General features: G+C 35.9%; 1 protein-coding gene across 7 annotated transcripts in view; it reads left to right on the top strand.

Annotated features, from left to right (window-relative positions):
• The window catches only part of LOC145674318 (sister chromatid cohesion protein PDS5 homolog B-B-like), a 271,993-nt gene that overhangs the window by 34,960 nt on the left and 210,574 nt on the right, over positions 1–26,459 (top strand). For all 7 annotated transcript variants that reach the window (XM_081744213.1, XM_081744214.1, XM_081744217.1 and 4 more), the window contains exon 5: positions 19,381–19,588. In XM_081744213.1, the coding sequence (XP_081600339.1) occupies positions 19,381–19,588 (208 nt within the window). The remainder of the gene's footprint in view (positions 1–19,380; positions 19,589–26,459) is intronic.

Here is a 26,459-nt window from a genome sequence, read left to right as displayed (position 1 = left end):
CCTTTTATTAAGTTTGATTATATTTCTAATGTACCTTATGTGAACTGCAAAGAGAAAGATTTCGTAAAGGATTGGGCCTTTAAAACATTGAATTAAATCAGGAGGTAATAGAAAAGCACGCGTGCTGATTTTATTCTCATAGTAAAAGGCAAAACATAATATTCTTCTTTAAAAAAATGCATTTTTTATTGTGACAGTAAGTACGATTATATAGGATGAGAAACAGCGTTTTCCTTGAATCATAACATACGAAAAATGTGGGAAATAATATTTTAAAAATAAATAATAATCTGCATTCTTTTGCACAAGAAAAGCAATGTTTATCGCTAAGCTGCAAGAAAATAAGTGTGACTGGTTTTCCGCGTAAGCCGCTACGTTGGTGAGAAAATAAATAGTATTTCAAACATGCATTTTACACTTTTCGTGGATTCAAATATTATCTTTCCGATCATTGTGTAAACAGAAAGACAGTGAAAGAAGGCAACGGAGAGATGCATACATACACAGGGAGAGAGTAAAAGAAAGAACGAAAGAGAGAGAGGGAAAATGTTTCCGTTTAGTATATCTCAAATGTACGAGCAGGGAGCTCATAGGATGCATATTTATTAGAATTCTTCTCTCCCTTTCTTGTGTTGTAGCAATGCTCCTGAAAACTGACAATATTTTCGTAAGCTCAAGCTTTTGTTAAGGAGATACTATACAGGGTGAACCTGAAAGATGTGCACGAACTTCGGGAGGTGATTCGTGACACCAAAAGAAGACAAAAACTTCGCTAGCATGTTGTCGAATTCCGCGTCATGTACGCTGTGCACATGTTCCTATTCCGTTCCAATTGTCACGATTGGAGTTTCGATTCCAAGTTGGAACGCCTGTCACTCGTACACGACACGGAATTCGACAATATGGAAGAGGACATGTTGTCTTGTTTAATTTCGCGAATCGCCTCCCGGAGTTTGTGCATATCTTTCAGGTTCACCCTGAGCTCCCTCGTGGCTAAGCGGTTAGCGTACGCGCTTTTGGCGTGGGAGACCCGGGTTCGATTCCCGGCGGGAGCTCATGTGGTTCCGATTCCACGTTAATCAGTAGGTCCACGTCTCATATAGCCTCGCTGCTGAAAGGGGCGCTAAACTAAACTAAACTAAAACAGGTTCACCCTGTATATTTATTGGGTAATAAGAACATACAATGGATTGGGATTTGTACAGCTTCTTGATTTAATAGAAATTCTTTGAAGATGCTTCACTGTTCATTCTTGTTCTGAATGATGCATGCATAGAGAATACATGGATTAAGGCTTACAATAAGTTCAATTCTGATTGCTGTCAGTGATCGGGTTACAATTTTTCGCCATTTTTATGCTCATGTTACATTCTCCAGATTATATCTTCTATTCGCAGTCTGTTTTCGTACCTGATGAATTTTTGGAAACATAACTCTTTATTTTCCAGTGAATCTGTGAGTAGATCCCTTGTGTTGGAGGCATTTGTTGTTCACTTTTTGGAAGACGAGATTTCTTTGTGAGATGAATTTAAATGTTTGGAATTAGTTCAGTACTACGGAGAAATAATAATTTTAGGGTGGCTCAAAAGTAGGTATATACCCCTCATTGATCAAGTATAACGTTCTAGCTTATAGGTTTATTTACCTCGCCTGTTCCGAGCTTAAGATATAAGTAAAAAGACATTAGGAATAAATAAGGAAGAAACCAAGTCTACCTTATGGATAACAAGAAATGATATTAAAAGCAATGAGTTGATCACTACGGGATTGTATACCTACTTTTGGGCCATCCTATATATACATATATACTGTATATAGCTCTGTCATCAAACTATGTTGACATTTCTTGAGAGAAAGAAATAAAAATTGACATTAATTATATAGAGGTGAGAAAAGGAAATAAAATGTTAATTTTTCTCTCTGTCATATTGCTACTACGAGGGTCGTTCCGAAAGTAATGCCTCCTATTTTTTTTTTTTTTCATGGAAACTAATGGAGATACATAAATAATAACAGCACAGCTAAACAGAGCAATATTTCAGCTACAAACTGTCATTTTTCCACCTAGTTCCCACCATTCGTCATGCACTTTTGCCAACAGTGGACCAGAGCCTGCATGCCGCGCTTGTAAAAATCGGCATTCCATGAACTGTCTTTTGGATTCCGGTTTCTAGTGATGACACCACGTCTCATCTCCAGTGACAATGCTATCCAGAAAATTGTCACATTCAGCTTCGTATTGGTCCAGCAGGCCCCGACAAATTTCCATTTGCTCAGTTTTGTGATCTTCTGTAAGCATCCGCGGCACCCATGTCGCACAAACTTTGCGATAACCAGGATATTCCAGCGTTTTTTCCAAGACATTACAGCCGATAGTCAGCTTTGTACACAATTGTCTGGTCGTTATCCGGCGATCAGCACGGATGAGTTGATGAAGACGCTCTTCATTGCGAGGGATGACAGCTGTGCAGGGTCGACCGGGCCGTGGCTTGTCATGAACACCTTTTTCACCACCTTGAAAATGCCGTACCCATCACCTCATATTGCTCACGTCTATTGTATCGTCTCCATAAAGCTTTACCAAGCGTCAATGGATTTCAATCGGCGCAATTCCTTCAGCAGTGAGTAATTCAGTCACACATCGTTGTTTTATACGCACGTCCATCAGGCTCCATTTTGGAACGCTCCTATGCTGGCGCCAACTACCGCAGAACAACGGGACCAGCTGCAAATAAAAGAGGAAGGTTCAAACATTAGCACTACACCAACGACATCTCACATGGACATATAAAGTCAGCAGAAAAAAATAGGAGGCATTAATTTCGAAACGACCCTCGTATAATTAGTGTCTACAGTTGCACGATACAGTAAAGTCTCTCTCAAATTTCTTGAAAATCAAGTATACTTCTCTCATTCACAACTTTTTTGACTTCTTTCCTCGTTTTCAACCATCAACACTTTCTAATATTGTGGTTTGCACAAGAAATAGGTTACTCCAAATCCCCGCCTGGCAATGCGGAAGTGTTCGCTGTTATACATTTCGATATATAGCAAATAATTTTTAATGAATTGCAGCAATTAAAATTATATTAACAGTAATTTCATAATAATTCATGCAATCAGTAAAAAGGCTAACGGTGAACGCAGTCAGTGAGTTTGAAACGTAAGTCAAAATAAAATAAAACACTTAATATAAATTAAATCTAATATTACTCTGTTCTCCATACTACAAATTCACGACATGTTTCTTACAAGTATAGTTTCTCTAAACTACATGTTTCGTACAAGAAAAAAAAAATCAAACATGTGTTGTGTAGTTCAGAACATCGGACACGTGAGTGAAAACCTGCGATTATACAAAAATCTGTTGCACAACTGGCATCTTGCGATTATGAGCGCAAGCTTGTCGCACTGCACATAGTCTCAGACGCAGAGCGTTTTTAGTCAAAAGCGTAATCTTTACTAACTCAAATGGTACAGTTTTTATTTAAGTATCGTCTGCAGATGCGTTACTATTTCCTAGACTGTTCGTCCACCTGCAGGACCAACCTGAGATCTGCATTTCGAAGGTCTTCCCACAGTCTCAGAGTTCACTGCACAAAATTATTCCAATGCACGTAAATGTTACCCTAATAAGTCAGTTATACTAAAATAATAGTAATATCCAAAATAACTCAAAATAAAACTATTTTAGTGTGAAATGAAACATTGCTGTAACATTATTTTCTGAAACGTTTTAAATCGAAAAAATCGTGAAAATTTTTCAATTACGAGCAAATTTTTATTTTTTATTTATTTTTTGCATGAGTACCATGATAAAGAAAAAAAAGTCTAAAATCAAATCTTTCAGAAATTTTAAGATACGTAGAATTTTACATACTTTTTTTTTTGTGTGTGTGTGTGTGTGTGTGTGTGTGTGTGTCCCGAAAATTAACCATACTTAACAAGGATCAAGGATAACTTTCAAACTCCTGTTTTACGCACTAATACAATACACCTAGGTTTAATCTAATATATTATTGTCTATTATCTCATAAGAAATTTAGACTCGAATTACCCTTCCTTTTTCATAGAAAAGGTCCGTCCTGTTGCTAGGGAAATAAACTTTCTGTGAATGAATTCAATAAATAAAATACATTATTTCTCCGTACAATTTAAATATGTAAGAACGCACTGTCATGTCCAAAATGATTGTCGCATATCTATAACTGATTTGTTGTGGGAATATCATTTGATAATGATTTTGCAGGGTACTTTTAATATTGATACTTTGTGTAGAATCGGAAAATGTATATTTGTGGTAAATTTCATAGGAAAAGAATTATAAATACGAAAAATAGAATGAGTAAAACAAAATGTTGCTAAATGGACAAGAAAGTTTTATTTTCGTTTTATTGTTCTTATTTACTGCTCGTTTGACACGAAATTTGCCACATACATGTCTTTGCCAATTATACACATATTTACATTATAAGAACTACCGGGCGAATCCGTTATCAAATTATTTTCCTACAACAACATATTTATAGACGTGCGACAATAATTTTGGACATGACTGTACATCGTACACTTTTATAGCATTGAATTAATATGTCTTCAGGATTGAGCGAGTTGAAAGGAAGTAAGAGTTTAAATTGCACGGTCATATAACAATATTAATTCTTTCTCGGGCATCTTTCATTAAGAATAGAACATTTTTCGGAAAAATCGTGAATAAGTTTACGCTTTACATCATTGGCAAAAATACACACGAAGGTTTCCGTTGTTAAGAATGTACGTCGGTAACAGACGAGTTATACTTGTTTTCATATAGTGAACTGTGTTAAAAATATACAATCTGTGAAACACACAGTCATTACTATAATACATATGTTCTTTTTTATTTTAATATTGATTACCTATTATTAGGTATAGTTACACTTGATGTATTGTAAGGGTAGTCGTTGAGAGTCTTTAAATGGAATTCGTAACATTGTAATTATCACTATTGACGATGATTACATACCCCTTTGGTATTACATTATATATATATATATATATATATATATTGTTGGGCAGAAAGTGTTTACAAATGTGATACTGGCGGTTACCAAGTAAATGAGAGTTAATCTGTGCAAATAAAGATTAGAGATGTTATAGATTTATGACAGTTTGGTTGAAGATGGATTATGTTTTAAGATTATAAAGATATAAAGAAGTATTTGTTAAGATAATGATTTGAAATATAAATGTGAGTTCAAGGAAGATTGTGATATTACGATTATTATAGAAACTAACATTGGCGCAGTCGGTAACAGGTTTTGAGAGCGTAGAATTAACCAAAGATCTAAGTAACATTATGGCAGCGATTCCAAACTTCCCAACTTTTAATGCTGAAACTGATAAGTTACAGACTTATTTGGTAGATTTGAGCATTTGTGTATTGCGTCGCAGATTCCTGAAGAAAGAAAAGTTTCAACCTTATTTACTGTAATGGGAGCTGAAGCCTATGATCAGTTGTGTAATATATGTTGGCCCATTTCTCCTTCCGAAAAATCAAATTCTGAAATTAAGGAAGAGATGAAAAAGTATTATGCCACCAGAGTCAATATAATTTCTGAACGTTATCAGTTTCGCACACTGAAGCAGATGGCTTATCAAACACTTACTAATTTTGTGTTGGACTTGAAAAGGCAATCATCTTACTGCGATTTCAACTGCTGTCTTGACGATAATTTGCGAGACCAATTTGTTTTTGGAATTGCAGATGAATCAATTCGCCGAAAGCTGTTAAATACTAAAGAATTAACTTTTCAAAAAGCGACTTAAATTGCGTTGAACATGGAAAGCACGGAACATCAATTGAGATTATACAAGCACAATTCTAACAGTAACATACATGTGGTGCAGTCTTCCAGAAATAGGTTCTCTAAACCAAACAAAGGGAAGGAGTCACATTCCAGTTCCAGTTCTTTGTCATCCCAAACATCACCAAATCGGTGTAGTTATTGTAAATTGCATCATAAAAAAGGAGAGTGTCCTGCATGGGGGAAGCAATGTTTAAAGTGTGGACGAATGAACCATTTCGCATTAGCGTGTCGTTATAATACTTATAAAGCTCAGAAATATGATCAACAGGCTATGATGAGTGAAGACGGACAGAAACAGGAATTGGTGGATAATCACACAGAACAGGAAGAGTTATTAGATTTGGCAAGAATAGTTCATTTAGATACAATATCTTATGGGGTGGATGAGGATCAATCATCTTCGAATAAGACGTCGGAGGATGGAATGTTTGATTTATTATTCACTGATCAGAGAGATAATAAAAAAACTAGGTATAGGGAAGAAAAGAAGGTATTGGCGAATCTAAATGAAGCTAAAGATCCAGATTCAGCAGAAGGTGATCTTGCATCGAATTATATTTCCCAGGGAGAAAAGTTTGAGATTATATCAGCCAGGAGTCAATGGGAAGGTAACTTTGAAAACAAATCAACAGGTTCAACTAAGGGAGACAAGCGGGGTTGGACTCATTGGTTTGGTAAACGGAAAAACAGAATGCCAAGGAAGAAGAGCAGTCTTGATAAGGATACAACGTCTCAGGATTCAGTGAAGTTGATGGAATCTATTCGGTATAAATCGGGACGACAAACAGATGAAGTTAGAAGAGGTCTGATAGAGAATCAGAAACACCGAAATACCTCTTTACCGGATCAAGGTCAAGTGAACAATGAACTAATCGTGCGGTTGATAGAGCAGCAAAAGAATATGCAGGCGCAAATTGATTTTCTGATGGCAAAATGGAATGAGAAGCAGAGAAGCCGAAAGTCTGGGAGATGTCATGTAATCGATTCTTATTCTGATTCTTAGATTTGGAATTGTAAAGCGTATGTTTGAGGATTTTCTTTTGTAAAGGGGGGAGAATGTTGGGCAGAAAGTGTTTACAAATGTGATACTGGCGGTTACCAAGTAAATGAGAGTTAATCTGTGCAAATAAAGATTAGAGATGTTATAGATTTATGACAGTTTGGTTGAAGATGGATTATGTTTTAAGATTATAAAGATATAAAGAAGTATTTGTTAAGAGAATGATTTGAAATATAAATGTGAGTTCAAGGAAGATTGTGATATTACGATTATTATAGAAACTAACATATATATATATATATATATATATATATATATATATATATATATATAGTGAGTGTATGTCCTCCCTCACTCCCATTCCATTTTAAATTCCCCAGTCAGTCTCATCTGAAGTGGAATTAGGCTCTATATACGTTGACGCAAACCTTACAAAATGACCCTGTCTATTTTAACGTGTTGGGAACGTTTTGCAGTGGTGACTTGCCTTACGTGAACAGAACACAATAAGTGGCTGTAACTCTTGAAAAACTAGTTCGTTAAGAGCATATGTCATCGAAGTTTATTTTTATTGTTTTGATATTTTAATCGCATTATTTTAAATGGAAAGTACCTATAAAACCTGTTAGTGTGTATATTACTTGCAAATGAACGATTTCGATTTCAATGCTGTTCTTTATAATGAATCGGCGTAGGAACATGAACATTGTGCATTGAAGGCGGCAAGGAAGGCATTCCGGAACCGATCATGGACCCGATGAAGGACTATGTAAATGGAATGCAATGAAAATCTGTAATTAAAATTGCAATCTTTTGTAGTGCAACGAAATTAAGGGCATAAACGGGTTCTAGAAAGTGGACATAGCTTCGAAACACAAAATGTTAAGCGAAGATAGTGAATTAGTGTTGAATTTATGCAAATTATCTGAAGTGACATGAATGCACGCCGCAAAACCCAGTATTATTCGTTCATGATTGATACGAAAATATAATTGGTGTATTTGAATACATTGATATTCATCATAAGAAGTTCTAAGTCACCTGAAAGAACAATACCACATGATGAATCATGAGTTCATCGAATGTTTAGTGATTTCACCATAAACTTCGGATTGGAACATGCTAGCCAAAGCGCCTAAGATACAGCCTTGGATCCTTCTTCAAAATAAGAAGATAAAATTAAATTCCCTTTTAATGCAATAACACCACATTTCCCTTAAATTCCCCCACAATTAAAGGCAGTGCAGCGAAGTGCTTTATAAATCAACTTGTGCTCAGTGGTCACATACTCCCAAGCTAAACCTAAGCTGGGGATAATAATATCATGCTATTTTTACATTAACCCTTATTTCTTTTCTTATTTTTTTTTTTTTTTTTTTTTTTTTGGCATACAATAAAAATTGGCTAAAAGATACTAAATACATCGAAACAGGTTTACTAATAAAATTTATATTGATAAAATGTGCACGTAAGTATATGTGAAGTGTACAATAATTTTGTTTGAGTAAAATTCATTTATTGTATTTGTTTTGTTTTCAGTTGTTTTATCCAAGTTTCTCACACGAATCACTACAGAAACGGTTAGAATTAAGTACAGGTATTTATACACTCTCTGCAGATACGAAGTGGGCGCATCAACGATGGTGGGTATGCGCGCGCGCTACCTTGGTTCGAATCCATTTTGATTTGTGATTTGATGCGGACCCTCCCACGATTCCTAACCACTATTATACGGAGATTGGGGTACTTGATTGTTCTAACCACTGAGTGCACTGTTTATATCCCAAGTTCATAACCCGAACATGAGAATCGAACCCAGGCCGGTCATAATATATATATATATATATATATAGACAGGGTGTTTCAAAGCAACACCGACAAATTTTGGGAGGTGATTCCTGACATCAAGATAAGAGGAAGACTATAGCTCCTCGACCTTTGTGCACAAATGCTTCCTTTTGGAGTTATAGGCTGCCGAAAACATGAAAAAAAAATGAAGTGTAAAGGTCCATAGCTCCCATACTATGAGGCCTACCATAGTCGGATCAATATTTTATTTAGGAACTATTATGTGCCCTATCTAAATATCCACGTTTCACAATCCTGTGGTACTTCCGCAACAATTTTTATAGAGGTAGTTGGCGAGTACTTCAAACTATATGTCCGTAGCTAAGCTGCCTCTACAAATATTGTTGCGTGAGTACCGCAGGATTCTAAAACATGTTTTTGGATAGCTCACATATTAGCTCTTAAGTGAAGCCTTGATTCGATTATGGTAGATCCCATAGTTTTGGAGCTGTGGAGCTTTATAGTTCATTTTTTTCAAGTTTTCGGCAGCCTATAACTCCGAAAGGAAACATTTGTGCACCCAGGTTGGTCGATACTTTTAGTCTTATGTTAGTGTCAGGAATCACCTCCCAAACGTTGTCAGTTTTGTTTTGAAACATCCTATATATATATATATATATATATATATATATATATAACTACATGAGCGGAATAAATTAAATCGGCACTTCCGGTTGACGTGGAAAGTTGAAATTTGGCATGATTGTAGCTTTCCGAGACTAACCGATATTTTTAATTTTTAAGGGGGTCTAAATGAGGGATGATGAATTTCCCCATGTTATTTAAATCGGTGTTTTTTCGGACCTATAGTCTCATGTTTTAGGTACTTGGAATTGGAATAAAAGCTTGAAATTCTGAATGCTTATACGTTTTTGTTAGCGTTAACTAAGAAAATTGCTAAAAATAAAAATTTCCAACCGTAGAGTGGTTTTATGGGGAATTGAAAAATCTTTCCCATGTTATTTATATGGGATATCTTCTACACTCCAAAATGTTTAGGCACTTCCGACGGGATTAGAATAATGAAATTTTGCATGATTGTAGCATTCCGTGACTAACCGACAGGAAAATTGCCAAAAGTGAATATTTTTAGTTTTTATAGGATCTAAAGGTGAGATGTAGAAATTCCCATGTTATTTAAATGGGCGTTTTCTTGGGTTAAAAAATTTTATCTTTTAGATAGTTGAAATAGGAAAAAAAAAAAGAAATTTGTTAGAATTGCGGATTTAAGAGGTGCGAGGACGTAGGCCGAGTAAACGTGAGGGTCAGGGGGCGAAGCCCCCAGCTGTGCCAAATTCAGGAAATGTAATTAAAGAGCAAATGCACAAAATTTACTCTTGATGCAAAGGCTGATACATAAGAGATGCGAGGCGTAGGCCGAGCAAACGCGGGGGTCTGGGGGCAGAGACCCCGCTAGCCAAAGGCCAGTCTATATTATAAAATTGAAAGTGACTATGTTTGTGACTCTTAATCTCTGAACCGCCCGACCGATCTCGATCAAATTTTTAACGTTGATGCGGTTCTGGCCTGGAAGTGTTTTTAGCTATTTACTTTGACGGTACAACTTAGGGGAGGGGAAGGAGTGGGACATAGAAAAAAAATAAATAAAACTTAATGACTCTTGAACCACCCGACCGATCTTGATCAAATTTTCAATGTAGATGAAGTTTGGGACTTGGATGATTTTTATCATTTCACTTTGACGAAACAATGTAGGGAAGGGGGTGCAGGGGGAGACATAAAAAATCAATAAATATAAAAATAAATATGGCTATGTCCGTGATATAATTACTTTTGAACAACCCGATCGATCTTAATCAAATTTTCAACATATATGGAGTTCAAACCTGGGAAGTTTTTTTTTATCAATTCATTTTGACAGTAAATCGTAGGGGAGAAGGAGTGAAGGTGCGGAAATATATGAAAATAAATAAAACTTAACAGTTCTTGAACCACTAGATCGATCTGGATCAAACTTTCAACATAGATAAGGTTCGGGATGTTTTCTTCATCTCACTTTTACAATGCAATGAAGTGAAGAGGGAGGGAAAAGATATATGTCAAAAAAGTAAAAATAAAAGTGACTGTCTTTGTGATTTCATCACGTTCTGGCCTGGGTAATTTTTATCATTTAACTTTGACGGTGCAACGTAGGGGAGGGGGAGGCGGAGATATATATATATGTAAATAAATAAAAATGAAATTGATTGTGTATGTTTCTTCACTTTTGAACCACCTGACTGATCTCGATCAAATTTTCAACATAGATGAGGTTCGGGGATGAAATGGTATTTATCTATTTACTTTGACGATAGAACTTAGGGGAGGAGGTAGGAGAGGGAGATATATAAAAATAAATAAAACTTAATACCTGTTGAACCAGCGGACCGATTTCGATCAAATTTTCAACCTAGATTAAGTTGGAACATGAGATGATTTTTGTCATATCACTTTGACGAAGTAACTGAAAGGAGGGGAAAGACATTTACAAATGATCGAAAATGACGGGTATTAGTGTCGAATCTATAGTTTTTGAGGTTGCTGAGATGAACTGTGACACTTCTGATGGCATTTAAATCCAAATTTTGAGCCCCGCAAAAACGCAAAAAATGTTGGAGGGGAGGGATATATATATATATATATATATGATCGGTAATTTATATAGATATATATATATATATATATGATCGGTAATTTATTTATATATATATATATATATATATATATATATATATATATATATATATATATATATATATATATATATATATATAAATTACTGATATCAGTGTCGAGTTCATACTTTTCAGAGTCGTTGAGATGAAAAATGACACTTCCGATGCCCTGGCCCGCAACATGGGGAGGAGAGGGGATATATAAAAATCATCGAAAATGACGAATATTAAGGAGCGCTTTAGTACTAGTAAAAAGTGAGTGACTAACGAAACATATTACTATTTTTTCTTAATTTAACCCAGCGAAGCGGGTTATTGATGCTAAAAAATGAAATGAAATCTTTAAGTTTTACGTCCCACGTTTATGCCGGTTATCCTAAACGAGACTCTGATGATGAGAGATGAGTGAAATGGTGGAATGAAGAAAGTGGGAGGAAACGGGAGAACCCCGAGAAAACCCACGAGCACGGTGTTTGTCCACCACAAAGTCCACACGGCGCGAGCTGGAATCGAACCAGGGACCCCAAGCAAGGGAGGTAAACGCTCTACCATTGAGCCACCGCTCCCCCCTAATTGATAGTATGCGGCAAAACAAGCAGTACTGAAATTCGCGTATGGACCGCGCGTAATTGCAATGTGATATGAACTGTTAGCGCCACATGTGTGTTCAGTTGTGTGTGAACTAGTGTAGTGTGCAGTTGGTGCGAAGATAACGTAACTTACAACAGAGGAGAGGTATTTATTAGCAGGCACCATTTCCATTCATTCGGTGTGGGACAGCGTCTCATTGCAGGAGATGAGCGCGCACGTTTACTCTGTTGCCCTGGAGTGTTAGGTATGGCATATGGAAATGAAGATTTCATCAGCAGCGTATTTTTTAGTGATGAAAGCCGTGTGTACCTTGATCGCTACACCAATCGACAGTTGATTATTGACCTATTCTTGCATGATTCGCACGATTTTTACGACACCAAAAATCTGTCGTTTCAACAACAATGGATGCAGCAAGGCGGAATTACTGCCCACACTGCAAGTAAGTGAGTTTCCCTTCTGCCCACGTAGTTTGGACATCGCTTGATTTCCCTTGGAACGTATTTTCTATACCCCTTCATCTCCCCTGATCTCACGGCTCCAGATGCCTACATATGCGGTGTGCTGAAAGAAGCAATTTTCCAAGCAGATAACGCCCTACCACTATATCGGAGTTAAGAAAGATGATTTGGTCATTTGTTTTGTCGTTGCAGCAATCCGGTTCACTAACATGTTCATGGATCTACAGGACCGTGTAACATTCCAATTTTTTTAAAGAATTTATTTCAGAAGAAAAAAAAATGAATTGTCACAAAAAAGAAAAATAAAAAAATGAAAAATTTGGAGGAGTAAGGTTGGCAACCATGTTGATGACTTAATGGAATATTAATTTGTAAAATATTTTATGTTAGTTTTTTTTATTTTTTTTTTTATAGGTAGACGTTTAGCCATTGCTTAATTGATAAATGGAACTATTGCTTGTAAATATGTTTAAATTCACTGCTGGAAATATGTACTTTTCTTTTCGTGAATTGCTAGGGGGCGTTCGTGTTGTTTCTCGAAGAGAGCGTGATCGCTGGTCTTTTTCGGGCTAGCGAACTCACTCTCTAGTCGTCGTGGTGTGTAGATCGTGTCTGTGTGACGTGGTAATATTCGTGAATTTCATGTCGGATTTCGGAGTATGGCTCACTTTGGTTTATTCTTTTTTGCTTGTGTGACCTTTGTTGGAAGAAATGAGTTTCAGTCGTGATTTGTTTGCCTTCTCTAGAGCGAAATTGATTTCGTTTTGTGTGCTTTGTTGTTTCACGAAATCATCTGCTAAGAGACAAACGTGACGGAATATACGTACTGTGACTGTGAGTGAATGGGAAAATGTTGGGCAAATTCGCTGTGTTTAGTGCCAGTTTCAATACTAGTGTTAAATAGTGAATTAATTCAGTGCCTTGAATTGGTGATAAGTTTTTCAGTGATATTTAATAATTATCTCTCCACTAAATTGTAAAAATTTCGAGATTAAAAGAATCCAGTTGGCCCTTCTGGGGAGAGTATGTAAATGTGAATTAGTCCCAGAAGCGACAGTCCTATTACCGACAGGAACTGTTATCTGTCCTATGAGCGACCGATTCATTTACATGGAGATGATGGAAGATGATATGATTCCATCTCGTAAGATATGTTTGCCTCTGGCGTTATTAGCGCCCGAACAACCTTGTGTATGAAATATGTACGTGCCAGTGATACTGTTCCTCAAATATATTTTTCCTGTACTGTGAGTACAAATAAAACTTATTTTAATTTTGAGAGATTTGACATAAAACATATCAAATAACGAGACAACAGGGATATTTCTATGAAAAGTGTATTCCTATGTAATTATTGAAAATCCAATTGTAATATCCCCTTTCTTCAAAAGCTCTGTTTTCTATACTTAATTTGATTCAAATCTAATTACTCAATGAGCACAGTAATATATTTTATTTTGAAAAACTTAAACGCGTAACAGTTTCGCCAACTATCTACTTTTTAGACTTTCTAAGACACTGTGAATAAAATGAAAAAAAAAATGTCAATGATAAAAGATCCTTGTCCTTTTATCATGTAAGGATGTAAGGATCCTTTTGAGATTCCTTACATCTGACTGGCTGTTCTCAACCAATCCCACCAATTACAATGCAGTTCACTCTAAACAATCCAAAAGGTAAACAAACTCTTTAAACTACCTTCCCCCCATATTGTAAGCTACTAAAACGTAACTTAATTGCTTAATTTGTCTTCCTCCCTTGTTTTGATTTATACATAAAAGCTTGTCGTGTAGCAATCTGAAATAATCCCTTATAACTAGACGAACTGTTAAGTCCTGCGAGAGATTTGTAACTTGTGTAATAATTTCTTCAAATACACCGTATTTTAGATTTCTTTGATATCCTCAAGTGGTGAACACCTTTTTTCCATAGGCGCCCGATGGGAAGGCAGGGGTCGCCCCCCTGGCTCACAAAAATGTAGACGTAATATAGCAAACCACGTATATTAAATACCAGATATACCAGACGTGATACAGCAACCATGAAGATGCCCCTCCCTAGAAAATTTTCTTCGGGCGCCCCTACCTCTTTCTGATTTCTTTCTTATGCCATAAACATATTCAATCTAAACTTATGCTCCGCATCATTTTAACATGAAATTTTTAATTATATTAGAATCATAGACAAAGGCGGAGCTACTCTAAATATTTAGTTAGTTTTCTCCTTGGTATAGTCAGTGTATTCATAGAAATTAATTCAAAAATATAATATTAGGAAAAACGTATAAAAGATTGTTAATGTAATGAGAGCTATCTCACTTATTAAATTCAGGTAGAGCGAAATTTTTCATAGTACATTTTGTTAGGTTCTAAATCACATTAGCATGAAACAAGTTAAAGAAAAGAGAACCTTATCTTCTTCCATTATCTTAGTATGAATGAATCGGTGACTCATAGCTCACTTAACAGATCGAATCGGTCGCTCATAGGACAGTTAACAGTTCCTGTCGCAAGTGGGAGGACACCTGTAAATGTCCCCATTGGAAAGTATCTTTTATACCTTTGCCTGGATGAATTGTCAGTTTATTGATATATTATATATATTAGTTAACAAAGTATTGAATAGATTTGGATTCTATTTTGAATTTAATATTAAGAAGATTTTTAATGGAAATCGAAGTGTACTTGTGAAAGAAAGCAAATTGATTCTAAAATCTTCCCTTTGTGCCTTTCGTTTAATGAGAGTATTTGATTTAGTGTTAGTTATTCAGCCTTTGGCCTATAGATATTTTTCGCAAGTATTTTTGGAATAATAAGTGAAATACTGGCACTAAATTAACGAAATTTGCAATTTCAACGTGTGAAGTTATTTAAGCGACTCACAGACGTATGACCTATTGGATTTCATCAGGAAAGGTAACGGAATGATTTACTTCAAAAAAGGTGAGTTTTGACATTTATGTTCATCCCAGTAGGTTAGTCGGGTAAAACTGCCTTTTTTGGTCGAGGCTTCTGATTGGTCGTTTGGAGCATATTAGTAATTCTCCGACTTTGGTTTCATACAATTTTTTGCTTTTTGAAGGTTTGAACTCGATTTCATTATCCCATGCTCGTTCTCGAAATTTTGCGCGTCGTAAAAAAATCGCGAATCTTAAATTATCAATGTTAAATGGAATCTGATCCAATATTTCAGAAATTAATTTGTATTTTTTGTTTCAGCTGATAGAAAGGTATCGTTTATTGCTTTTTTAGAAAAAGAAAAGTACAATTTAATACGAAATATAATAGGAATTATATGACCAGCAGTTGAATTTAATAGAATTTGATATTTGAATGATATTTAGAAGTTCCTTGAACGATTATTACTAAATTTACATAATTTAATTGCAATTGATATTATTTTAGGAAAGTAAATTAAATTGAAATCAGAATAAATCGATTCGATGGAATTTTGTATTGGATGGAATATTTTACTCTGCCGTATAGATTCAAGTATTTAACATATTAAATGAAAAGAATTAGATTTGTAACTGAAATTTGTATTGAAGGAATAATAATTGATATTGTTTAATTGAAATTCTGCGAATTTACTCATATACTATGGTTTTTGAATTAATAAATTTTAACTAAATTATAGATTTAAAAAAATAGATTAAATCAATTCAAACAATGAATACTAGGAAGAACTTCTGAAGATTCCAGAAGTTCTTCCTAGTATTCAATGTTTGAGTTGTTTTTTTTTAAATTTATTTGTTGTTTATATTGTGTATTTCCAACAACCTAACGTGTTGTTGGGAAATACACATCCATCATATTGTTCTAATAAAGTTGTTATTGAAAGAGGAATTGATGTGTTTAATTTGTTTATTATGCTTAATATGTTTGATTGACCCTACGTTTGATTGATTTCAGATATTGGATCAGGAATCTTTGTTCTCTTTGTCTGATCTCTTTTGACGTCACGCGTTTGAATTGCTGTGTTGCTCGGATGTGGTCTGCGCACCCAAGTCCTCTCTGTCGGATCTAAATGATTGGAAATCAAGGCTGACAGTTGGCTTTATTATAGAAATATTTTTTTTTTGTTTTTGTTTTTTTAATTTTAACTCTCGGTCTGGATCTGGGATTAGACGGAAGGGGACGTTACAACCGCTATGAAGAACCTGTGCGACATAGTGGTCAATATTTTGAATACATGATGTACGTACAGGCACGATTCCTCTTAAATTTACAATATATGTTGAGTAAAATTTAGTTGACATCCATTTGACAACATTTCTTATGTTTCATTATGTTGTACAACAAATAAATAAATAAATAAATGTCAACGATGTGATTTCAGTACTGTTTGTTTTGCCGCAATCTGTATATACAGGGTGTTTCAAAGCAACACCGACAACGTTTGGGAGGTGATTCTGACACCAAAATAAGAGGAAAAGTATAGAACAACCTGGGTGCACAAATGTCCGGAGTTATAGGCTGCCGAAAACACGAAAAAATTAACTTTAAAGGTCCATAGCTCCAAAACTATGGGACCTACCATAGTCGGGTCAAGACTTTACTTAGGAACTAATATGTGCTCTATACAAAAATACATGTTTCAGATTCCTAAGGTACTCTCGCAACAATTTTTGCACAGGCAGTTTGGGTACGGGCATATAATCTGAAGTACTCATTAACTACCTCTTTAAAAATTGTTCCGTAAGTACTGCAGGATTCTATGGAGCTATGGACCTTTAAAGTTCATTTTTTCACGTTTTCGGCAGCCTCTAACTCCGAAAGAAGCATTTGTGCACCCAGGTTGGTCTATACTCTTTCTTATCTTGATGTCAGGAATCTCCTCTCAAACGTTGTCGGTGTTGTTTTGAAACACCCTATATATATATATATATATATACACAGTGCATGCAGGTCCGGCCAATGTACTAGACCGCTACGTCCGATCTAGCGTCTTGGGAAGTTCTTCAACCACCGGTGGAAATTTAAATTGAAGTGCACGGGAGCTTCATCATACATGTACCACTTTTGCAGGTGCTTTGGGTACAAGGCATTTACATGTAACGCACGTCACACAGTCATATGACTAACGTCTATTTCACGGCTAAGTTTCCTCGTGCTTGTACCTGGCTCATTGTTAACAACTTCTAACACATGTTCGTTCATAACAGGTGTTCATGCACGACGGGGTCGATAAGGATCCACATGAGCAGGTTCCTGTTCACACAACTGCCGATAAATTGCGGTAAACATTCTGTATGATGTTTGGCGTCTTAGGAAAATGCTCCTAATAGAATCGTGCTGCTTCATGTCCATTGCCATTTGCACGAGCGTACGTGAATAGCATGTCGGCCTCTTCGCGGTTTGAATAACGCACCATGTTCTAGTTGAGCAGTACCACTTGTCCTATTCAACACTCACAGCACAAGGATCGCGCTCTTGTACCGTAGCGTGTTGAACACAAGCGCGACCTGTGTGTGTGAACCGAGCAACTACGTATTGAACACCAGCGCCACCTCTAGACTTTTTAGCCCGCCACCTCAAAGCTGATTGGTTTTCGATATCTATCGTTTCGAACTTACTGTTCTCACGCTTTCAACTCGCGCGGACTCTGCCAATATGCCCAGTATGCTGTATGTTCATAGGACGTTTTTTTTTTGCTTATCTCGATGTTCGGTACATTATTAAGTTACACTCTGTATAATCTAAAAAAATAACGTCCGTCGTAGAAGTACACAACAGATGTAAAAATACTTAAATTAAAAATGGATAATTTTAATTGATAATTTACTTTGCAATTTCGTGTGATATTTTTTTTTATTATTATTAATTATCAGTTTTGTGTAAAGCCAGTGAGTTTTCATAATAATCGACTGATTTTCCCAACGTCTTTAATTTTATTCGTTTGATATAGTTAATTCTTAAAAATCAAGACAGTTCACATTGGATAGTGGTGAAAATTTTAATCTATTAATTTTGAAACTAATTTTAATCGTTACTTTTTTGGGATTATTTTTAATTTAATCAAGTATTTTGTCAACCTTAATTACTAATTTTTTAATCTGTTAAATTTTTCATTAATTTTTCCAATTCTACCGATACTGTTCAGTAAATGAGGTTTGTTGGTCGTGTACGTAAGTGAATATAATTTTTAAAATATTTCATTAATTTATTTCATCAGAAATCGTTGATACTTAGACTTCGATCTGACTACACATCGTTCTACCATACTAAGCATTAGAGCTCCTTCGTGGCTAAGCGGTTAGCGTACGCGCCTTTGGGTTTAGAGACCCGAGTTCGATTCGCGGCGGGAGCTCATGTGGTTCAGATTCCACGTTAATCAGTAGGTCCACGTCTCGTATAGCCTCGCTGCTGAAAGGGACGTTAAAATCAACTCAACTCAACTCATACTAGGCATTAATACAAATGAACACACCATTTTAGCAAATACATTGCTGAATCATTTTGAAAATGAAATTTTAAATTACCGTTTTGTAGAAGATACAATTTATTTACATAGGAAAGATCTCCTATACGATATAGATTAATTTACATGGAATTTAATTTTGGCGAATTTTCGGTCGATAGATTTATGGCGATCACCGGGGTGAAAACACTTCAGGAGCGTGGGGGACATTTAGATATTCTTAGTTCCTCTCATTTCCCTTGTGAAGGCAATTAATGTTTAAATTGCCGTGAATAAAACTAAATAAAATTATATCCACCTCCCTTGAACGTGCTTGCCCATCATTTTAACGATTAACGTTCATTTTCATCAGTAAAATTTTCATGAAATACGGACTTGCAGTTTAATGTGGGATTCAACTAATGAATTTTCACCACTGTATGAACGTATTACTATTTAAGAATAGCTGAATATTCAAATTGATTTAGTGAATTTATTCCGTATAAAAATGGATAAATATTGTATAACTAATGGTGTTTTATTGTTTTCTTTGATAGCAATGATCATTCAGAGGAGGTGAAAACGTTAATGTTAGATGTCCTTTACTATTTAGTGACAGAAGTGGACAGTGTTTCATATGAACTTTTAGACACTATTTTAATTAGCCTAATTGAACCAAATAAGTCAACAAAAGAAGCTGGACATACTCTAGCTAAAAAATTGGTCGTTAGATGTAATGATAAACTTCAACTCCATATACAAGAGGTAAGTATGTATGTATCCTCTCAAATTCATTATTAAAGTTCAGATGGGGAGAAATATAACAATAACTTCAAAAGCTTAGTCTGCAATTAAATAAAATAAAGACATCTACTGAAGTAAAACGCACTGTGGTGTTCGATTATAAATGTTAGTTTCTCGTTTCTTAATAGTCATTACTGTATACTTTCCTACAGCTTTCAGTTTTCTGTATGTAGTAGCATTCAAACGCAAGTTCCTTCCCACGAAAATTGATGAGGGATTAAGTCAGTATTATTTCTTTTTAATCATGTTTTTTTAGTTAATTGAAAACTGTAAGAATCGACTTATCCCTTCGCAAGTTACGAAAGGAATGTTTATCGTATGGAGTGCACTTTTTCAAAGGGACTGTGATTATTAATTGTAACCGGGGCCGCATCTAAAAAGGGCAGGTTCGACACCATGTTAGGAAGTGCGCCAGGGGAGGCGAAAGGAGGGTTGATCCATTAAAAGATGAAGAGTTTACAAACCTTATCGATGATTGCAGGGTTAACAGATCATTATTTGTCTTCAAAGTGTATCCAGCCATCATTGAATTCTAACTGTCAATGCTTCACTATTACGTATCAGATGACATTGAGTCTTCATATCCATTGTAGCTCGCCAGGTCTTCTTATATATTGCTAAAGTGAAACCCATATTTTATTGAAAATAGAAATTCGAGTTTAGGAATAGACATCCTTCAGGGATTGAAGCAGACAAATTATAATGAACAATAAAATAGATCCGTACCAGGTCCCTGGGGCCGCATGGCCGAAATCATATTAAAACATTAACTCCATAAAATCTTCTGTCAAATAAACCAAATTTCATGGATATTAAAAACATTTTTCTGTATTTTATTTCAACATAGTTTTCCTCCTCTAAAAAAGCACCCTTATATATATATATATATATATATATATATATATATATATATATCGATTGTATAAAGAAAAGGTCATTACAAACTTCGGGACTGATAAGTGATCAGCTGTTTCACATGGCATTGCAGCTCTTTTTTCATATAGTAAAATCGCTCAAACCATCCCCAGGCGGCTAGAAAGGAAGCGGAACACCATTGAAGGAAACCGCGTGTTTCTTTGTTACATGGGAGGGATAATTCAACATGTACTGCCAGTTGAGGGTGACCTGCCAGTTGATCTGCTGAAAAAGAAAGCGATGTTGCAATTTTCACCTCGCAGAAAGACAGATTTATCTAGATTTTTGGTTACTTTTGTTTTCGTTACATCTTCCTCCTTCCGTCTCCCTTAGCTTGAAGGACATAATTCTCAGACGTTAAACTGAAATATTTCATTTAATTTGAATTCAATTTGGATATGTTGTAATGAAGAGAAAAGAGAAATCAGTCATTAGTTTCATGATATGTGCTTATTTTACTCTTAAATATAGCATATTGTTGATATTATGGAACTTCCATAACGATAACACTTGTACGAACCAAACATGTTAAGTGGTTCGCCCCTGTCCTCCCCCCCCCCCAAAGGCAGTGCCGCAAAAGCCCGATGAGAAAAAGATACAATCTTTCTTTGCCACTCCCAGAAATCCATCCTTGACCGCCCCTGTCCATATTATTATACTGAATTCCTTTATTATTATTATTATTATTATTATTATTATTATTATTATTATTATTATTATTATATAATGTATCCATCTATAATAAAAGTTTAGCGATGGCAACAACGTATTACTTCGACACCGAACACGTGCCGTTTGTGGCTTATTTGAAGTGTTATTTATGAGGTCGGTTAGGGTAAATTTTCTGCTTGAGTACAAAGGAAGCCGGTTGGGACCAATAGAACGTCTCGACTATACATATCGGGAAAAGTATTTTCGAATCTCCTAACTTACGTGCAATACGTAATGTCATTCCTTGCTTCCGCTATGACGGTCTGCCTTGCACCAAATCTGTTTGTTTGAAGTGTCTACGTGCACTACGAGCCGAGAAAAATGCGAGGGACGGGTGATCTGATAGTAGAAATTCAACAACAAATAGCAGACGTAGATGTCAAACTGAAGAATTTAACGAAAAGTGTGTCCTCTAAAGTTGCTTCCTTTTCAATAATACTTCCAAAGAAATCCAAATTGATATCACTTTCCATTTGAAATGTTGGAGTCAAACCCCTGTAGGATATTCCCGCTACTCCATTGCATATTAAAACATCACCGTTTGATTCTTTATATACGATTTGGTAATTCAATTTTTTGTTTGAAATGTCTACGTGCACTACGAGCTGCCGAGAAAAGTGCCTGAGACGGATGGTCTGATACACCCTATATATATAGTTTTATTTCTGGCGGTACCCAACAGTTCGGCGTACCAGCAGTTTTTAATGAAAACGAAATATTTCCTCTTCTGTCTTAAAAAAAAGGTGTTGATGAGAAACTTCGAAAATGCCAAACAGTAAATATATAGTTTTGTTGAAAATCAGAGTTTTTATTGTTTTTTTCTTTTTCTTTCTAGAAAAAGAATTGCGAATAATTCTTGAAGTCAGTTAATTGTATTCAAAGACTAGAAATATTTCTGTCTTTTGCACGCTGGCACGTCGCCGCACCTCCCTTTTTTCATTTCTTTTTCGCACGGTACTATGAACCATAAAGGCTCTGAACCGACTAGATTTTTTTTCTGTAAAGATTGACCTCCCAAAACAAAATAATCGCATCAAATTTGTCTGTCGCTGAAGCCAGTACAAAAAATCTGTTAGGATTCCATCTCTGTACTTTCTCCGCAGAGAAGTCTTTACTTTGTTCCTATTTTAATGTGTCCAATTGTTTTTATTCATTATTAGGAAGAGGATTAAGTGAAAAGATCACCAAGATTTTTTCCGTAAAGTTTATCCATTAATTTAGTAGAAGTTTGTAGAGCATTTTGGAAGCATGATTAGTATTCTGAAAAACATTATGTGAACAATGTACTGTACGTGAGTTGTTATTGAAATTCAGTATTTATAGAACTCTTGATGTTTTTTTGAAAACAAACAGCAGCAGCTTACTTTCACCCGTTTACCGAAAGAGAAAAAAGTAAGAAACAAATCACTAAGAAATATTGATTATCAGTGCGTTTATTGTATTATAAAATTAAGATTTAAGAATCAGACATTTTAAAGCATCTTTATATATATATGTACGTAAGAGTTTTTAATTACAAGACTGTAGTGATATGCTGCTGGACATTATTATTATTTTTATTAATAATAATAATGATAATAATAATAATATACCCTGAGATGTTTGCAACTTTTTAACCATTATGAACCTCAGGTCCAGCGTACCGGCACCTTTATTTTTAGAAATTAAACGCTGCAATATATATATAAAGTTTCTACACAAGTAGGCGTAAACATACAATGAAATGTACATCAATTTAAAAGAACTTTCACGCATAATGCAAATTTACAAAAGTTACTGAAATATGCAATAACGGGATGCTTTACAAAATGTGACAAATGAAACACGGATCAGCCTTTCCAAATTTTTATTTCATGGTTGACCTGGTCTAGCTTACTGTGAGGTCAGCGCTTGACAATTTTAATCAACCCTTCAATCGTACAGTATCATTCTTCTGTCCATTCTCGTTGTTCAGGAGTTCAGGAATACGCACATCTAGTGTTCAAGTTGTCGATCATGTAGCGAAACTTGTCAGTTAGTTCTGAAATTCAAATGTATTACTAGAAGTTCTGTTTTTCTTTCACAAATGTTTGTGATGAGTGCATTTTAGAAAAAGTAATGCAATTCATTTACATTGGACATAGAATAGGGAAAAGGTATGACATAACACGGACTACAAAAGGCAGTAAAATTTGGAATATTAAACGAGTGTGGCAAAATAAATGCTGAAATTGCGCGGATTATGAAAGTGCATAAAAGCATAGTAGTCAGTTGGCTAAAGTTCAGGATGCGTTGTACATAAAAAGGGGAAGAAGTGGCAGATGTGGTAGAAATATGAAGTCCTTTCCTAGAGAGAACAGTGCATTGCAGTACTTGTATCTTGCAGACGGACTTCAGTCATCATAAGATCTTGCAACGAGTTGGCGGGAAACATCTGGCGTTAGTTTTTGCTCACATACAGTACGAAACAAGTTGAATTCCATGTGTTTGCGTTCACACAGGGGTGGAAGAAGCCATGTCTTACGCACACACTAAAGAAACGTACAATACGTATAAAAAGAAAAAAAAAAAGATCTTGAAGTTCTATGTCCCACGGTAATGCCGGCTAGGATAAAGGAGACGATGATGATGAGAAATGAATATAATGGTGGAATGAAGAAAGTGAGAGGAAACGGGGGATCCCACACACATTGTGTTTGTCCACCACAAGCCCCACTTGGCAATGCGTGTGCAGCAGTCGAAGGCTCACAACGATTGGGCTAGTGAACAATGGCGTAAAGTAATGTTAAGTGACGGGACAAAAATCAACATTTATGGAAATGATTCACATGTCAGGGTGTGTCCCATGTCTGGTGGAGCGCTTACTCTTGCGTGAACTGTTAAAATCTCGAAGTATCCTACAAGTGTCATGATTTAAGGATGTTTTTCTTCCAGTAGGGTTGGTAGAGTTCATAACTGTGATGGTATTGTTAATGCACAAACTTGTAAAATGATTCTTGAGAATAAAATGATACTTTCGGGGAGAGATTTATTCAACGAGGAACCTTTTACTTTTTAAGATGATTCTGCTTCTAGCCACCGTGCCAAAGTTATAAAAGATTCTGTCCTTACTGTTTCACTTCCTTGACCCGGTAATTCACCTGACTTAAACCCTATTGTCGTGGCCGGTTGCAGGGCGCTAAAAACTGCAGCGGCCGCTTATGAAATTATTCCACCGCAAGTCACGAACATAAAAGGGTTAATTAGCGACGCGTATCTCTACCGTTGGTTGCCCGAATTAAACTGAAAGTGTAATCAAGAAATGACCATGTAAAAGTCGTTAGAATACCATTTATTCTAAAATGCACCTGACAGTTTAATGCAATGGAGACGAGCCTGCTCTTAGCTCAACAATTCATTCCTTAAAATAGAGAGGAGGTCCGTCCTGATCAAACAACGGCCAACAACAAGGGAAGGCGGTTTGATCGAGAGAGAGAACATGATACCTACGAGTGCCTACTTATAACAATGACAAAATTAATTAATCACTAAGGTCATAGCACGAGTTAATGAGAATATAAGTTAGCATAGATTTACGAGTGTTCCGCAGGTGTATGCCACAACACAATATGGCAGTGAAGGTTCACGGGATTCACCAGCTAGCGTGAAGTTTAACAAGGAGGAGATTAATTTGAGCATAAAGTCAGTTAACAACTAGGACTCGTGCAAAGAGATAAAACATTTGTAGCGGGACGACAGCTTGGCTTACAACAAGCAACCAGGCACTTTCTACACAACAAACAATTAAGTCAAAACTAATACAGTGTAAAACAGAATTATTAATACAATTAATGGACCTCGAATATGTAATTCGCAAGAGAAGGCAGGCTTAATCAATCAAAAGAAATATTCATTTCTTTAGCGGCTTAGGTAATTTAGCCTAATAACAATTTAGTAAATAAAATAAAAGAACGGAAGAGATAGTTATCGCTAACAACCCAAGTTGTAGAATCACTTTATGAAAAGAACAAGCATTGAAATCAGATATTGAGTGCACAAAAGAGTACGTGATTGTGAGTCAGTGCGAAGAATCAAGACACACAGTTTAGGTCACAAAACAATTTAAATCACTCACCTCGCAATTAAACACATACGGAGATTGAAGAATTCCAAGTGGCCTCTTGAGGTATCGTCGAGCCGGATAGAAGTCCAAGTTGAGCGTGATGTGGCAGAAGAGTTGTTTGACTGCAACCAAGAATTCTCAGGATGCGTCTAAAAAGGTTCGAGCGGTAAAACCTGTAGGATGCTACCAATTCATTTGGAAATGGGGGTCCTTTCTCCAATCGAAATTTCTACGGACGAATGCCGAGATGGAACTGGAGTCGCAGGGCACACAAGATGGTAGTGATCCACTCAACTTCTCGAATACCAAGATGGTAAAGCACTTAGTCCTTAGCAGGCGTGAAAGGAGTAGTGGTTCACGAGGAAACCAAAATAACAAGATAGATGTTCGTAATAGATCGATGTCTACGATGGCTTCTTCGGAGGTAATTTTGTGACAGAATTTTATAGTAGGTGAGGTAAGGATCTTTTTGACTGGTAAGGAACTCCGGATGCTCTGGGAGCGTGTGTGTGATGCGATGGTGATGGAATGAGTGTTAAATCTGGAGCCGTGGGAATAAATATACACTAATATGTAATAGAAACAATCATATAAAATAATATCCCAAATTTTGACATGAAGACTCGGAAATAGAGCATCGTCTCGAAGCCGCTTCGCGATTCGGTTACGATAGCGTGCGACTTTCGGTCCGTATGTATGCGGCGGCGGGACACAACTGATCAGGGCCTGCACTAAGTGCTCCGAGTGGGTCCCCCGCCTCATGTCGATACTCACAGTCCGTTTCTGATGTGCAGGATGAACCGAGATCAATGAATAATAGAGCTACATTAAAAAAATACAGCCATAATCATAATTTTAAAAATAACAGTGAACCAACTTTATCGATATGACAGTTAAGTATATTATACAAAAGTGGTGTGTTTAGTGAAGTAATGTGTAGTGCAGTGTTTAGTGAAGTGATGTGTATATGGTGATTATTAACCACACAGGGAAAGCCGTGACACAGAAGAGGAAAACACACACAGGTGGAAATCATTTAGGTGAGGAACCAAGATTAGGAAGAGAATCAGCAGTAAGCAGACACCGAAATTTTCTGACTGGAGATCAAAGCATAACAGGAAAATT

Source organism: Thermobia domestica, chromosome 17, assembly GCF_964235325.1.
Source record: "Thermobia domestica chromosome 17, izTheDome1.hap1.1, whole genome shotgun sequence".
Classification (NCBI taxonomy): Eukaryota; Metazoa; Arthropoda; class Insecta; order Zygentoma; family Lepismatidae; genus Thermobia; species Thermobia domestica.
Note: the sequence above shows the minus strand (reverse complement) of the source record. Positions and strands in the feature narration are given on the sequence as shown.